The sequence below is a fragment of the Saccostrea echinata genome, unplaced genomic scaffold (assembly GCF_033153115.1).
Source record: "Saccostrea echinata isolate AGI-Se365-2 ecotype Australia unplaced genomic scaffold, CSIRO_AGI_Sech_v1 ptg000028l, whole genome shotgun sequence".
In the NCBI taxonomy this organism is placed as follows: domain Eukaryota; kingdom Metazoa; phylum Mollusca; class Bivalvia; order Ostreida; family Ostreidae; genus Saccostrea; species Saccostrea echinata.
The window spans coordinates 13,203,416-13,220,690 of NW_026889777.1; the positions used below are offsets into that span (position 1 = coordinate 13,203,416).

The window sequence follows — 17,275 nt, forward strand, 5'->3', positions numbered from 1 at the left end:
TTGATATAGTGAATTGTTTCTGGATGACACTTGTGATATAAAATTTGGACACCAGTTACATTTGATAAAATAGATTGCTTCTCATCATATGTCAGAACCTAGAGTGTTTATATATGAATCTACAGTGCGCAGCAATATTTTTTTTTTCATATTTAACCCCCTTTTTCATCAACAATTGACTTGTTTTGACTTTCGTTCTTGTTTATACATGTAGGAGGAAGTGACAATAGTCCACAGACGTCAGCACAATCTCGGGTACCCCTTCCCGTCACCTCCCCGCCCCCTTCACGAAGCCCTGCCCCAGAGCCTGGGGACAACAGAATGCCAGCTGTCAAGTTTCTCACCCGCTCTGATTTCTTCCCTCTTCTGCAGGGCAATGACGTAAGATGGAAAATTTTATTTTCATCTTAATTTGGATGAGAAATTGACATTTTGTAAATTATGATGAGCTTGAACATTTATTAAATTAAGATTCCATACTTATGAAAGAAGGAAAAAAAAACTTCAAATGTTAATTGAAAACTTTTGCTATGTATACTGCAATCTTCTTTTGATTATTTATGGTGTTATTTTGCTGTATGCACAAAACACCAAAGTACCCAATTTGGAAACCTAAGTGAAATTTCATACATTATTTTTAATATATTTGTATCATTGTAGAGAGCAATGGCAGAATATAACCGTAATGGTACACTCAAACACATGATCAGTAAAATCCGCCGCGATCAACACAACTTTGAAAGGTGGGAGAAAGGAGGAGCTTAAATTTCAATTAAGAGTTGCCTTTATTCTTTGCTTTTTGAGTCTATTAGTTAATGCTATAATCTTTGATGAAATGTGCTTCCCATCATAGATACCAGCACAATAGAGACCTTGTGTCATTCCTGAATCATTTTGCTGACAGCAGTAAGGAACTGCCAGCTAACTGGGAGATGAAATTTGACAGAGGAGGAAAAGTAAGCTACATATACATATATCAGTAATATGTTGCTGTGAGTTTAAGATAATGGGTGAATGTACAAGTTCCTGAAATATTTCACCGTATGTAATGCTGTGTTCTGTACATGTACTACATATTCTGTGTGATTTGTTCTTTTTGTTAATTATTTGTGCTTTTTAACACTAGTGCTGTATATGATCGCAAGAGTTAATTAAAATTTTGAAAAATACATGTTTCTCTCCAAGTGCATATACATATTTATACAGTAACTTCTCAACATGTTTTAATTTATTTATTAAAAAATAATTAGAAAGTAAAAGAATGACATTTCTTGTTGTTGTAGACATTTTTCATTGACCACAATCAGAAACTGACGACCTTTATTGACCCCCGTCTGCCAACAGATATCCCACCAATCAACACAGACTTCCTACACACGTCATTATTGTTCCGTAACCGCGGGAGACGTGAGGGAAGTGATAGCCCAGTCAGAACCAATCATGCAGTAAGAATTGAAATTACTGTAAACATGTACAATTTAGTTGTTTATTATGGGTATTCTCTTTTGTCTTTCTTCAAGAATTTATGTTTCAGTCTACAGAAATTGAGTTTAACATATTCTGAATTACTTTGAAAGAATGGAAAAGAAATATTTTATTTTGTAACAAATGCAACAAATAACACCACTTACAACAGACACTGGCAACAACATACACTCCCCTCCAACTGTTTCACCCCAGTTCTTTTTCTCTCTCTACTGTGCACCTCCTTGTGTTTTTTGGTCTTCCTTTAGGAGCCCATGGTAATGCAGTTCTCATGCTGGAACTAGTGTCTCTTTGGAGAATGTGGCCTTTCCATTGTTGTGCTTTGATTGTTTTAGATGGTTCTTATTCTCTGTCATAAAGTTATGGATATGAGATCTTACCTGACCAGTGTATCTTCAGGATTTCCAGAAGGCATTTGTGATTGAATGCATCTAGCCTTTGATCATCTTTCTCCTTAGTTCTCCAGAGTTATGAATACGGCAGTGATAATAATGGGGCCAGATTAGGGGATCTTGGATTATGCATGTATAAGAAAAATCTCAAAATCTTAAAAACAACAGGACCACAATTAGTCATATACTTATGCAATGTAGATTCAAGTTGTTTAAAGCATGGTCTTAGGACTAGGTTGGGGCTACAGTTAAGAATTTTTTATCCAGAAATATATATTGATATGCAAGAAGAAGAATGCTACAATTTTAAAAGTTGGCAGTTTGATATCAAGTGTCAATATACAATTATTGAAATCACAGACTACAATTTGGTGACTACAATAAGGGGTTTAATTTCTCTATTTGCATAGAGAAGGTGACTGAGTTGAGCTTTATGGACCATGGGCCTATTGTTTTCTTGTAGTCCCTAATCCAAAAATATTGATGTAGAAATTACATCAAAGCCTTCAACTCTGTATGTTTATTGCTAAAAGGTTGACAACTTTTTGGTTTTTTTTAGCCAACACCTCCTCCTAGAGCCCCAGTACCTGATGAGCCAACAGTTGTACCAACAGGTAAGGTGTCCTTTTTCTTAAGTTCTATATATTTCCACATGGTTAAAAGCACTTTCTTCACCACTAAGCATGATTCTTTGTGAAACTTCTAAGTTGTATTTGTGTTTATGTGTCAAAGCATTTTATGAACATGTCACAGCTCATGAGCTTATTATATACATGTACATGTATATGCAGTATGTAAACACATTATGTGAACATTTGATCATAGACACGTATTTTCAGATGTTGAAAATATTTATAGATAAACAAAAAAAGAGTGGTATATTATGTGGTATGTGTTTTATTCTTTTATGAATATATGCCAGTTATTTGCTAAAATGCCTGTACATGAACTTATAAAAATTATCCTAGAGGCTATGAAAAAATTGATTGCAGAGTCAAGTAAATTGTGAAAGGTTGTGAGAAAGTTTGAAAATGTGCATTTGATGATTGTAATAATTTACCACCAACTCTTATTCTAGATCAGAAAATGCTTTATATAACTATAACATAGTGCATGTATATTTGTGTTTTTACATTGTATAAATTTATTGCTTGGAGATGTTGACAATGTAAGCATTTCAGGACAGTAAAGAATTACTTCTCCCTGCAACAGCATTGCATATGTAGTCTCTTGTTTTCACTATAGATCTGTCATTCTCAGTATTCATTTACATGTACAAATGTACATACTGACTATTGACAATGTGCCTTCTAACACAGAAAATATATACATGTCAAACAGAAATACAGTCATGTACTAAAGACTTTTATTTTATAAAGATACACTAAAGTCATTGACAAGTACATTTACTTGGACATCATATCAATACAGTGTAACAAAATATTGATAAAGATTAACTGCAGTAGTCTTAAAGTTTATTTTCAAGCTAATTGAAATGAAAATTGAAATGAAAATTGATCTTGTACAAGTAAATTGAGTTTCTTTTAAAGTACATTTTTTTTACATTGATTTATGGATTTATTCCAAGTTTTTATGAAGACAATTTTTTTGTAGCTTACAATGATAAGGTTGTTTTGTTTCTGAGACAAGCCAACATTGGGGAGATTCTTCAAGAAAAGTACTCTGCTTATAACAACAGTACCCGGTTAAAAGAAAAGATCAACAAAATCCGTAGCGAGGGGACTGAAGCCCTAGACAAACTGAGTAACGATGTGGATCTTATCATTCTGCTCAGGTCTGTGTGCTTTTCTCAATTACCTCCCCTTTCTCAAAAATAAAACGTGTTGAAACTTTAAAAAAAAATTATACATGTAAATAAGTAAATATTTGGAATGAAATTTAAACCTAAAAGTGTAATTAGGGCCCCACAAGGATTTGCAGGTGCCCTATAGTACTCACTCTGTCTGTCTGTCCGTCTGTCATTCTTCCGTCCACAAATTTTCTGTTTTTTTCTAATAACTTTTTTTGTAGTTGATCAATTAAGTTCAAATTTGGTATGTTGGTTGAAGAGGCAGTAAGACATATTTTGATGCTAAGTTTGGTTCTCTATGTCATCCAGTTTGGAGCTGGGGTGGTGGGGTAGATTCCTTAACTTTACATTAGAATGAATGCCAGGGCAGAGAGAGATAACTGTTCCAATTGTAAAGTATGAAAGCTGCAACTAGTCCCATGGGATTAATTAACTTTCCTCTTGAAGAAAATCCAAAGCATTATCTGTTTCTGTCAAATTGAGATTAATTAACACCTCAGTCTGCAAATGAAGTTTGTTTTGAAGTTAAGGTCAATTCTGAATGTTTACATTCTCTGAAATGTGGATTTAAATAATGTTCATACTTTATATTGGTAAAATTTACAATGAGTTATGATTTTATTGAATTCTAAAAACAAGATATACATAAAGCTGTTTTTTTAATTTTTTTGTTTTTACATGTATTTATTTATTCTTTTTTTTTTTTGGCTGCCATTGTAAATTCAAGAATACTATTAATTTTAACAGGTAGTCCAATAATAAACTCATTCTATCATTACTGAAAGAGTTCTTATTGTAAACTTGGAAGAAAAGGATAAGAGAGCAGTACAATTAATCCCTTGGGATTAATTATCTTGTCTTGGGCAGAAAATTTTCCAGGCTTATCTTTATTTGTCACTTTAAGATAAATTAACCTTTGTCTGCAACTGATGTGTGTTTTGAAGTTAAGGTCAAGCCTGGGTGATATTTGAAAACACATGCTTTATTCTTGTTTGAATATACATTTAACTGAGTTATTATAGATATGATGTTTTTTACTGCCTTATGTAAATACAGGGATACTCTTTACAGGTTGTTGGATATTTAGGAATTATCTTGAAATTTTAATTTTATAAATACAGTTGTTATTGCATATTCTTCTTCATATATTTTTAAATTTTTGTAATCAATTAAAATTCTTATTCTGTAAGCTGCACTCTTATATTTCTACCCCTCGGTGGGGCCCTTGCTGACTGGTCAGTTTTCTAGTCTTTATGCAGTTGTGTGTTTATTAAGTTGTTTTCCCTTTTTTTCTCCAAACAGTCTATATGAAAATGAGATTATGTCTTATGTGCCTCAGAACCTTCTACAAGCCAGTGTACCAGGGGATTCCCCGGGGGAAACCCCTCAAGGATCACCAAGTAAGTTTATTTTTATACCACTTTTACATCAACTTACCTGTTAAGTACATGTGTATGATTAAGTGGCATGTGATGTTTTCCCTAAGTGCTGAATAAAATGACTCGAATCATCAGTGTACATGTACCAATAATAAGAACTTAAGTACACTGTACATGAATGAGATGCATTAAATAATGCAATGGTATCTTGAGACAGGTGTTTGGTATTGATATAATGAGAATCGTTTCAACAGCGACTAAATTTTTTTTACAGATGTACAGAGAGCTAACATGAGAGTTCATGCTCCATACAAACGAGATTTCCAGGCCAAGCTACGCAGCTTCTATAGAAAGCTAGAGAGCAAGGGTTACGGACAGGGACCTTCCAAATTAAAGTAAGAATGTACTGCGTATCAAGACAAGAATGGTCATGGTACCTAAGTAGTTAGAAAATAAAGCCTGCCTGTAGCTTTTTAGAATTTTTTGAAAAGAAATTAAACGTCATGTTCAGCTTTTTAAGTGGAACGGTGTGGGATTTGTAAACTTGATTGTCCTTTTCTCATAGATACAGTATTGCTAAAGACTTAACATGACCAGAATATTAGATTCATTTACATACATATACATCTACTGTATGTGTTTATGATCTGATTCAGGCTAATGGTGAGAAGAGACCATGTTTTAGAGGATGCTTTTAACAAGATAATGGGAACGACAAAGAAGGAACTGCTGAAGAAGAGCAAGCTGTACATCACGTTTGTAGGAGAGGAAGGGTGGGTATTCTATACTGTGTATACAAGCTGTACATCACGTTTGTAGGAGAGGAGGGGTGGGTATTCTATACTGTGTATACAAGATGTACATCGTGTTTGTGGAGAGGAGGGGTGGGTATTCTATACTGTGTATACAAACTGTACATCACGTTTGTAGGAGAGGAGGGGTGGGTATTCTTTACTGTGTATACAAGCTGTACATCACGTTTGTGGGAGAGAAGGGGTGGGTATTCTATACAGTGTACTGTACATCACATTTGTGGGAGAGGAAGGATGGGTATTCTATACTGTGTATACAAACTGTACATCACGTTTGTAGGAGAGGAGGGGTGGGTATTTTATACTGTGTATACAAACCATACATCACGTTTGTAGGAGAGGAAGGGTGGGTATTCTATACTGTGTTTACAAACTGTACATCACGTTTGTTGGGGAGGAAGGGTGGGTATTCTATACTGTGTATACAAGCTGTACATCACGTTTGTTGGGGAGGAAGGGTGGGTATTCTATACTGTGTATACAAGCTGTACATCACGTTTGTAGGAGAGGAAGGGTGGGTATTCTATACTGTGTATACAAACTGTACATCACGTTTGTAGGAGAGGAAGGGTGGGTATTCTATACTGTGTACTGTACATCACGTTTGTAGGAGAGGAAGGGTGGGTATTCTATACTGTGTATACAAGCTGTACATCACGTTTGTGGGAGAGGAAGGGTGGGTATTCTACACTGTGTATACAAGCTGTACATCACGTTTGTAGGAGAGGAGGGGTGGGTATTCTATACTGTGTATACAAACTGTACATCACGTTTGTAGGAGAGGAGAGGTGAGTATTCTATACTGTGTACTGTACATCACATTTGTTGGAGAGAGGGGGTGGGTATTCTATACTGTGTACTTTACATCACATTTGTGGGAGAGGAAGGATGGGTATTCTATACCGTGTATACAAACTGTACATCACGTTTCTAGGAGAGGAAGGGTGGGTATTTTATACTGTGTATACAAACTGTACATCACGTTTGTAGGAGAGGAAGGGTGGGTATTCTATACTGTGTATACAAACTGTACATCACGTTTGTAGGAGAGAAAGGGTGGGTATTCTATAATGTGAACTGTACATCACGTTTGTAGGAGAGGAAGGGTGGGTATTCTATACTGTGTATACAAGTTGTACATCATGTTTGTTGGGGAGGAAGGGTGGGTATTCTATACTGTGTATACAAACTGTACATCACGTTTGTTCGGGAGGAAGGGTGGGTATTCTATACTGTGTATACAAGCTGTACATCACGTTTGTAGGAGAGGAGGGGTGGGTATTCTATACTGTGTATACAAACTGTACATCACGTTTGTTGGGGAGGAAGGGTGGGTATTCTATACTGTGTACTGTACATCACGTTTGTAGGAGAGGAAGGGTGGGTATTCTGTACTGTGTATACAAACTGTACATCACGTTTGTGGGAGAGGAAGGGTGGGTATTCTATACTGTGTATACAAACTGTACATCACGTTTGTGGGAGAGGAAGGGTGGGTATTCTATACTGTGTATACAAGCTGTACATCACGTTTGTAGGAGAGGAGGGGTGGGTATTCTATACTGTGTACTGTACATCACGTTTGTAGGAGAGGAAGGGTGGGTATTCTATACTGTGTATACAAACTGTACATCACGTTTGTAGGAGAGGAGGGGTGGGTATTTTATACTGTGTATACAAACTGTACATCACGTTTGTAGGAGAGGAAGGGTGGGTATTCTATACTGTGTATACAAACTGTACATCACGTTTGTAGGAGAGGAGGGGTGGGTATTCTATACTGTGTATACAAACTGTACATCACGTTTGTAGGAGAGGAAGGGTGGGTATTCTATACTGTGTACTGAAATCACTTTTTATTCACAAGAACTTTATTTTTGCGTAATCATGCAAGACGGTATGCTTGCAAAAATTTCATTCTCATTTATATTAGTATTCGTTAAGATTATTTATAGCAATATAACCACAATTTGTGAAAATTTCATCTCGCTAATAAAGAGTTAATGACTGTCTTGTGAAAATAAGGTGTCACGAGAATTTAGTAATCTACAGTATACAAAGGTCGTCAGGACAAAACTTTGGAAGGCAACTAAAAAAAATTACATTTGAATTGATATTCTTGATGAAGTAAAGACAGATTTGCCTGTAGGATTATGACTATGTTAATTGTTTGTTGTATATTTTAGCTTGGATTATGGTGGCCCGTCACGTGAATTCTTTTTTCTTCTTTCTCGTGAACTCTTTAACCCGTACTATGGACTTTTTGAATACTCTGCCAATGATACGTATACTGTACAGATCAGCCCAATGTCTACTGTGGTGGAAGACGCTCATGAATGGTAAGTTTGAAGTTTTTAAGGTAGCCATACTGTTTGGTTGCTAAAAGTAACAGTAGTGTCTACGTTTATTGTGTTTTGCTTTGAGTAATACATGTATGTGTATGTGTTGATTTGGCTGGCTGTTCTCAAAATCTTAATATGTTCCCCAGAAAATTGATTGTACATGAGTAGGGGAATGCATGGTAATTGATTTTTGTTAGCTCTTAACATGGCTTTAAGGATTATTTTATTTTGTTCTTAATATTTGTATTTTTTGCCCATTCCTAGTACTGTACGCATTATACAAAACATGAATTTGTTAACAAGTTCTGTTCTGTGTTACTAAATTTGGGCAAAGACAAAATTGGTTGTTTTTTTTATATGAAATCTTCTCTCGCAGTGTATTCTGCATTACCATAACATTAGTGATATATATTTTGTTACCTATGTACTTATGTTTTACATGTACATGTATGTTTGTCACCTTTTTTCAGGTTCCGTTTTGCTGGCCGAGTTTTAGGACTAGCAGTTGTACACCAGTATTTATTAGACGCTTTCTTCACCAGACCATTCTACAAAGCTCTCTTAAGACTGTAAGTAATAGTAGTACAGTTTGTAATTCATCAACTTGGAATCAAATCATTATCAAATATTTCAGTTCAAATCATATACATGTACCTGTAAATATACAGTATACATCACAGTGAAATTAATATAATATCATCAGGAATGGTTTCACAAACATTGCTTTCACATCACACGTAGGAAAAAACAACTTTTATTTAGATGTACATGTAGACATAGAATTAAACATAAGTTGGTGGAAATGCAAGACTTAAGTGTAAACTGAGGGAATCATACACTGGTTGTTAATGTTTTCTACTTTGTCAATATTTCCAGGCCCTGGTCCCTAGCTGATGTGGAGACCTTGGACGCCGAGTTTCACCAAAGTCTGTTGTGGATTAAAGAGAATGACATCTCGGAGGTCGACATGGACCTTACTTTCTCTGTCAATGAAGAGGTGTTTGGACAGGTAGTGCACAAATGTTGAAGAAAAACCTTTATTGACTAATTATGCTGCACAGACTGAGAGAAACCTATATCTTTAGCAAAAAAAAAAAGAGAGAATGTGACTGATATTTTCTTTAAATCTTTAGGAAAAAATGTAATATAGGATGAGAGTAATTGATAAATTCACAATGATATTTCTCTTAGAGGAGAATGGTACTGCATAAAATTAGTTTTCTTGGATTGGAAAATGGGTAGGGTGCAATGGGAGCAGCATTTGTATTTCACAAGTTGTACCTGAGTATAGTCTGCATCACAGTAAAGGGATCAAAGAGGAGTGGTACATTAATTTTGTATTTTGTATTTGTGTCACCTGTACACCTAGCTCAATAAGACAATATATTTCAGGTGACGGAGAGGGAATTAAAACCTAACGGGAAGTTGCTCCCTGTGAACGAGAGGAACAAGAAGGAGTACATAGAGAGAATGTCTAAATGGAGGCTGGAAAGAGGGGTCACAGAGCAGACGGAGAGTCTCATCAGGGGCTTCCATGAGGTATAAACCTCCTCAGTAGAAACTGTTTATAAGGGGCTTCCATGGGGTACAAATATCCTCAGTGGAAACTATCAGGGGCTTCCATGGGGTTTAAACACCCTCAGTAGACACTGTTTATTAGGCCTTCACAAGGTACAAACACCTTGTTAATATTTCATACTGGAAAATCTGTCAATCATGGGTTTATTTTTGCCAGCTCGTCTTCATATTTGATGAGCAAATTTTAAATTAATTTTATACCCAGGGTTTTTTTTGGGGGTCGTAGGGGGCTTGTAATAGGCCCCATTCCCAATGGTAAAAAGTAGGTGTTTTTCCCAATTTCATAAAAGAAAATTCCCAAAAGAGAATCAAAACAAACAAATATGGTTAAAAAATGGCTGAACTCATTAAAGTTTATCAGGAATGTGTTCAAAAAAAAAAAATCTAAAAGGCATGCTCCAAAAACTGATTGACTGAATGTAAAATAAGTCAATAAATACCTTGCAAATGAAAAAAAAACTCTTATTTGAATTTATTTACAAAAATATTAAATATGATATTCTTCCCAATTTCAACCAAAAGTCGCTATTTTTCCCAAATGGAAAGGCCCAGGCCCTTGATTTTAAGACCTAAAAAAAACCCCTGATACCTCAAAGAACATAAATAGTGTACATACATAAGCAAATGTAGGTCATAAATCATGAAAAAAGCAGATTTAAGCTGGTTCAGAATCATTTTGTCCAGCATTTAGGCAAAAGATACACATGGCAAAAGTTCTGTAACTTGGTTAACTACATGGGTATACAAATGATTTCATTAAACTTCCCTGAAATTGAGTTACCGTCAAACCTCTATCTTGAACTGATGGGACTGAAAAAAAACCCCCAAACTTTGAGATATCTGAGGATTTGAGATATCAGGGGTAAAATACTTAAAGAATAAGTGGTTGGACTTCCAAATCGGTTCAGCATATCCATGATACTCAAAATATTAGTGTTCAAGATACCGAAGTTCAACTGTATATCTGTATTTTTGTATGTTTCATGGATTGATTTCATTTTAAGGTGATAGACAGTCGGCTGATCTCCATGTTTGATGCAAGAGAACTGGAGTTGGTGATTGCAGGATCTGTGGAGATCGATGTCAAGGATTGGAGAAAGAACACAGAATACAGATCAGGTGAGAGACACAACACCTATGTTACTAATATAGCATGCAACTTCCAGTGTCAGTATTCACTATATTCATGCTCTCATTAAGTTGTGAATTGTATATTTGTTTTAGGGTAGTTCAAACACATTAAAGTCAGTACTTATAGAAATAGAAGCAGAATATTATACCTTCAAATTTCAAACTTCTACAATACTTCATTATCTGTCATAATTTCTTAAAAATGCTTTTTGGTGCATGGTTCATGTAAATGTATGTAATTACTCGGGTAAATTAAATGCCGTAAATAAAATTTCACTTTAAAATAAAATTTGTCAGTAACTTTAAATTTAAATTTGACTGTAACTTTAAATTAAAATTCGACTGAAACTTTAAAAGAAAATTTGACTGTAATTTTTGTATGTCTTCTCTTGGCAGGATACCATGACCAGCATCAGGTGATTCAGTGGTTCTGGCAGGCCATTGAAAAGTTTGACAATGAGAGGAGGCTACGATTGTTACAGGTAAAAAAAGTATAGCTAGCATAGCTAAAAAAGTATAGCTAGCATAGCTAAAAAGTATAGGTAGCATAACTAAAAAAGTATAGCTGGCATAGCTAAAAAAAGTATAGCTAGCATAGCTTAGAAAAGTAAAGCTAGCATACCTTAAAAAAGGGAGCTGGCAAAGCTAAGAAAAGTATAGCTAGCATAGCTAAAAAAGTATATTAGCATAGCTAAAAAAGTATAGGTAGCATTACTAAAAATGTATAGCTAGCATAGCTAAAAAAGTATAGCTAGCATAGCTTAAAAAAGTAAAGCTAGCATAGCTTAAAAAAGGGAGCTAGCATAGCTAAAAATGGGGAACCTATGATTGTTTATATGTGGATCACATGGCTCAGTGCTGCTGTAAGAAGTCTTTGTTGGCAGTGTAAAAGTGTTTGTTGGCAGTGTGAGAGTATGAATGTTTGTGCTCGCTGAATGGGTAACAGTTTTGTTTTGTAGTTTGTGACGGGAACCTCCAGTATTCCTTATGAGGGATTCTCTGCTCTCCGAGGAAGCAATGGCCCTCGTAAATTCTGTATAGAGAAGTGGGGGAAAGTTACCAGTCTCCCAAGGTGAGATTTTCTTAATTTTGATGTTTAATTTTCAATTTGAAGCAGCTTAAAACTTTCAGAAAAAATGTAATTTGAAAGCAAGTGCAAAACATACAATTGTGATAGTTTTTGCCTGAATACCTGTATTTGAATGCATGGATGAAAGAAGAAGAAACTTTGTTTTAAAATTTATGGTAAAGTTTAGGTTTTATTAAAAGAGTTTTATATTTCCAGAGCACACACTTGCTTCAATCGACTGGATTTACCTGCTTATGCATCATCAGAGATGCTCTTTGAGAAACTTGCCACAGCTGTGGAAGAAACAAGCACATTTGGAATTGAATGATACTTCTCAAAAAGAGTCTTTCCCCTTGATGTTGGGATCTGTTTTCCTTAATAAGGGTATAGACCACTATTTGGTAATTAAAGAACCTCATAATAATATGAATACTTGAAAAAAGCGACAATAGTTTTTTATTACCATTGTTAGCTTTTTATAATTGATATATAAGTCTTTCATTGAAGAAGGATTAATTGCATGGTTAAACAAATTAATGGAGGTTTTTTTTAATCTCAACCCATTGATGTTTGTTAATTGCAAAGGCATTCAATGTATTTTGTAAGCTTTATTGTCAGTGAAGGGTCCTTAAAACATTCTGAGGACTAAGAATCTAGACACTAGTCAGCATGACATATGTGATAATGTTTGATTTGAGATTTCTTTTGATGCAAATTGACTTAGATGTGTATGTACTGTATTTTTTTTTCTTTTTGTGGAAAAATCGTAAATAATTTTGTGCACAGATGTGTATTTTATAAATGTATTAGAACATCTTAAAGAAATTTCGCTTAAAAATTTTTCAGCTGGAAAAGACAGTATTAGCTTAAAGCAACTGACGCTCATTAAGTCTTATTTAAATTGATACAATGCAATTAGGAAAATTAGAAGGGAATTACAAATATTAACAATAGGCATTCACATAATCCGTGACATTATTTTATGGTGAATTATGGTTGTGATTACTAGTCTCTTTATTGTATCATGTGCGAATGTAGTATTCTTGCCTTGAAATTTTAAATCTTCGTTAGACACTAGAACTTGTGTAACTTCAGATGTTATTCTTAACTAATTAACAAGTTCAGTGGCTCTGTGTTAGATACTTACACATATGCATTATTATTTTACATGCTAAGTTTCTGGAAACATTATGAAAGCAATATGATGTGCAATGAATTTTGGATAAAACCAAAGTTGTAATAACAAAGTTTTGATTCAGTTGATTTCGATGATGTGTCTTATGATTTTTGGGTGAATGTTTCTACAAATGAGTGTATTTTTTTGTTTAAGCTACAGTGTTTAAAATTGAAGGCAGATTTCATAAGGACTGTTAATTTTAAATATAAGAATTAATTTGGACTGAATTTCATAAATGGAATATTCCTGGTCAGGATATCCTTGTCATAAAAAAAATCCAAAGAAAAGTTTGAGAGGGTATATATTTTATGTACTGTGATAATATTTGATATTGGTAAAAACAGTTTATATAGCTTTTTTGGTTCTAACAGCTTTGAGTGGTATTAATGCTTTAAGAATTTACTTTTTACACAAATTGTAAAATGGTATTACACTTGTCAATATCAAACTCTCCTTTAATGCTTCATTTTATGTAAGAAAAAAAATTCTGAGAATGCTTATTTAAAATAAAAAATCAAAAGTAATAGAGGAAGTTAAAGAATTTTAGTGAGTTTGGCAAGTCTGGTTTCTTGCTGTATCATATGCGGCCCATATTTAGAAGTGTAACGGAAGCCTCTCTGCTGTGGGTATCAGGGAATGGATTTTATTATTTTGTTGTTATTTGTTAGCTTTTGTTGTACACAAGTGTTGTGATTTCTCCCTATTTTATTTCCTCATATGTGTATATATACTGTACGTATACATACATGTATGTATAGACTGTGCCAGTATATTGTAGTTTTTGTTATACACACAATCATGATTGGTGTTAACAAAAAAGAACCTTTCAGAATATTAACCAAATGTATATCACTGTGTATTGTTTGAGAGCATTAGGTGCAAGTTTTAACAATCACAGCCTGTAAATATTAGTAAATTAAACGTAAATGTAGAAAAATATTTTATCAGGATGCTTTATATAATGTAACACTCAAATTCATCACGCTTACATCATTCCGTTGTGTTCATGTTTAGAGAAAATATATCAATGTTGATATTTATTTTGTTATTTGCAGCCATATATACAGTTTTAGTCATATATTAGCCTTTCACCTTTTTTGTAAGATAATATTTTTAAGCCAATAAATATCGTTGAACAATGCTGAACTCTTCATTCTAAGAGATGAAAATGAAGGTTTTGTAATAGGCTTATTTTGTTCTAATGACATAATTGTAGAAAAATATCATACTCTGGGTTATTTATATTTTCCTACTATTTTCATTCCTTAGAGGTTTTAAGAACTATTTTTTTCTCCCCTGCTTTTTTTCATTAAATGAGTGTTTAATGAACAAAGAAATATGTTGTCACAAAGTTTAAGAAATACATATAATGAATTTTGCATGCCTGTTATAATTATTGAATGTCTCTGTAACTCTTTATTTGAATCAAAGGCACATTTGATCAGAAGAAAGATAATATTTTATGAGTACTGGTCAACAGTTAATAGGAAATTTACTGCATGTTGATGTTGAATTTTTCTATTGGGGTTGGGAAGTGGATGGGGGTATGACTTCTTCAAATTTACAATATTATCGTGGAGAATTAAAAAAAAAAAGGTTTTGAATGGTTATTTGATTGGAAATATCGTATTTGATAAAAGAGGAACACTTGTTAGAAATCTTTAAAATGGAAAAATAATTTTAATTTGTAAGTAGGTAATGTACATGTATATGATTATAATTAGCAAAAGTTATATTTATGTTATGTGTTCATTTGGCACAAATTGAAGTGGCAACAATGTTTTTTGGGGGGTATATTTTATGTTTGGCTGATGCAAAATGTCATTTTTTAAGCTAGAAATTCTTGCCACAAAATGTTTTTCCTAGCAATGATTTTTTGGTTAGAAGAAACAGTTACTAACTTAAGCTTTAATCTAAACCACCACCAAAATAAATTTTTTGCGACAATTACAAATCTTGCAGTTTCAGAGGAATTTATTTTACAATTTTCATGTACTTACTTATATGTTCTCTGATGTATATCAATATCATGTTTGAAACCTGCTCATGAAATTATTCAATATTCCAAAGGGCAAATATAGTTGATAAATATACCTCAATAGCTTCATTATGCATTTCTCACGTTCAGCTTCAGTGTCACTGGGATAAAACGTTCCAGAGAAAAAGAAATTATTTCTTTTTGTCCCTGTATTACTGGGTGGAACAGAAAATTTCATATTTTCAACACAAGAATGAAAAAAAAATTATTTGTATCTGAAGATAAATTTCTATTTCAGGTTTAATTACTCTGACAGTTTCAAAGTATGGTTTAGATGATGATTCTCGAACTAGAATAAACTATTTAAGAAACTATGTTTCCCAATAATATTATTCTGTTTTGGATGAATGAATAAACTCGAATTATTACTTTCAGTGTTATTATGTGCAAAGGATAACTGAAACACATTTTGTAATTTTTTTTTACGATTATTCATATTTGTATATCTATGGTAACAATTATTTATGTGCATTGTAACAAAATTGTTGTTTATGTTTTATAAATATAAATGAAAAACATTTCTGTTTGCTTGAATGTAGGAAGTTATCAAAGGATTACTTAAAATTCCATTAAAGCAGAAATTTGCAAAGACAGACGATGGGAGACTTGTATTTTGTGCTGATAGCACACTCCGAGTTTCAACTTTTTAATAGAACCGGGGCATAGATGTAGGATGTTTCATTTTTGATTTACACTATTTGTATGCGTGTAACATATCTTCTGGTATTACTGGAGATGATTTAGCAATATCTTATTTTCAATACGTAGTCATTTGAAATTTAGTAAGGAAAAATTTCAAGAACTTTGGTTATTATTAGTAATACAAGAATTGGTTATCATTAGTAATACATAAATATGCGAGAATAATATTTTTGCAAGCATAATTACACGGAAGTAAAGTTCTCGCAAATAAAAAGCGATTAAGAGTATTGTAAAATTTGATGCAAAGACTGGCGATTAAAGTTGAAAAAAGATGAGTTGCAAACAAAAATGTATGGAAAAATACCTCTATATTTCAATTTGGTGCTCTCTTTATGCTTTTTGTTACAATTCTTGTAACCAGTATTTAAATAACTAAAAGGTATCTGCCGTAAGACAGCAGACAGAGACCCTAAATTGGCCTCCTCCATCTCTTCGAAAAATAAAGCCTTATAGAGGGGACTTATTGCTCAATCTCAGTCCGGTGAGATGCTGCTTACTATATTCTTCAAGTGATTACGGTCGTTGTTGTAGAGCGAAACTCCCCCACCCCTAGTGAGACTCCTCCCCCCGGACGTCTTGCTCTAGAGTGAGCTTTCCCTTCTTGGGGTTGTCCAACTCTAGAGCCATACTCCCCCTCCAGAGCGCTACTTCCCCAAAAGTATTAAAAGATAGTAAGCCTATCCAACTTCTTAGAAAAATATTTCAAACATCTTATGTTTTTTTAGTAACTTATACAAAATTGTGCTCATGCTGTATTTCTAACTTTTATTTCAAACTATATTTAATATGAATATGGTGTACTTATCTCAGCCATACATAGTGATAAAAGCCATTCATTGCAAGAGCTCAAAGATACATGTATATCGTCCGGAAACAAGTGTTACACAAAGACAGAATAACAGTCGGCCGGACGGATGGACAAACGAACGGTCAGACCCAAATGAATATCCTTCACTGTGAAATCGGGGGCAACTAGTGTTCCGCTATAAATGTTTCGTAACTAAATAATCTCTATAAAGTGATTTTCGTAATAGTAAAACAAGATCAAATGAAGCGGGAGCCATACTCTGGGGGGTGGGGGGTGGGGGGGGGGGGGAGACTGACTCTACAACTAGAGGTAGAGTAGGTCTTTCCGCTGGAAAGTGGGGAACTAGAGAGATACTTCCCCGGAGATTCTTCTATTCTAGAGTCCTTCCTCCCCCAGAGGGAAGTCCCACTCTAGAGCAAACGTCCGGGGGAAGTCTCACTCTACAGCATGACTACCGAGGGGACGTCTGACAATGGAGGAAGTCTCAGTCTACAACATCGGTCGACGGGGGATACTTATTCTTCCTTGGAACCTGATCCAACCTCTGGAATT

General features: G+C 34.2%; 1 protein-coding gene across 1 annotated transcript in view; it reads left to right on the plus strand.

The window, feature by feature from the left end:
• LOC133194139 (E3 ubiquitin-protein ligase HECW2-like) overlaps positions 1 to 15,731 on the plus strand; it is a 29,802-nt gene extending 14,071 nt beyond the window's left edge. Inside the window, exons 12-28 of the mRNA XM_061330121.1 lie at positions 215 to 381; positions 661 to 743; positions 854 to 956; positions 1,284 to 1,445; positions 2,437 to 2,491; positions 3,492 to 3,672; positions 4,990 to 5,087; positions 5,341 to 5,461; positions 5,723 to 5,839; positions 8,065 to 8,217; positions 8,691 to 8,789; positions 9,097 to 9,229; positions 9,613 to 9,759; positions 10,803 to 10,917; positions 11,326 to 11,411; positions 11,889 to 12,001; positions 12,215 to 15,731. Of these exons, the coding sequence (XP_061186105.1) occupies positions 215 to 381; positions 661 to 743; positions 854 to 956; positions 1,284 to 1,445; positions 2,437 to 2,491; positions 3,492 to 3,672; positions 4,990 to 5,087; positions 5,341 to 5,461; positions 5,723 to 5,839; positions 8,065 to 8,217; positions 8,691 to 8,789; positions 9,097 to 9,229; positions 9,613 to 9,759; positions 10,803 to 10,917; positions 11,326 to 11,411; positions 11,889 to 12,001; positions 12,215 to 12,326 (2,045 nt within the window). The 3' untranslated portion in view covers positions 12,327 to 15,731. The remainder of the gene's footprint in view (positions 1 to 214; positions 382 to 660; positions 744 to 853; positions 957 to 1,283; positions 1,446 to 2,436; positions 2,492 to 3,491; positions 3,673 to 4,989; positions 5,088 to 5,340; positions 5,462 to 5,722; positions 5,840 to 8,064; positions 8,218 to 8,690; positions 8,790 to 9,096; positions 9,230 to 9,612; positions 9,760 to 10,802; positions 10,918 to 11,325; positions 11,412 to 11,888; positions 12,002 to 12,214) is intronic.
• Positions 15,732 to 17,275: the final 1,544 nt, after the last annotated feature.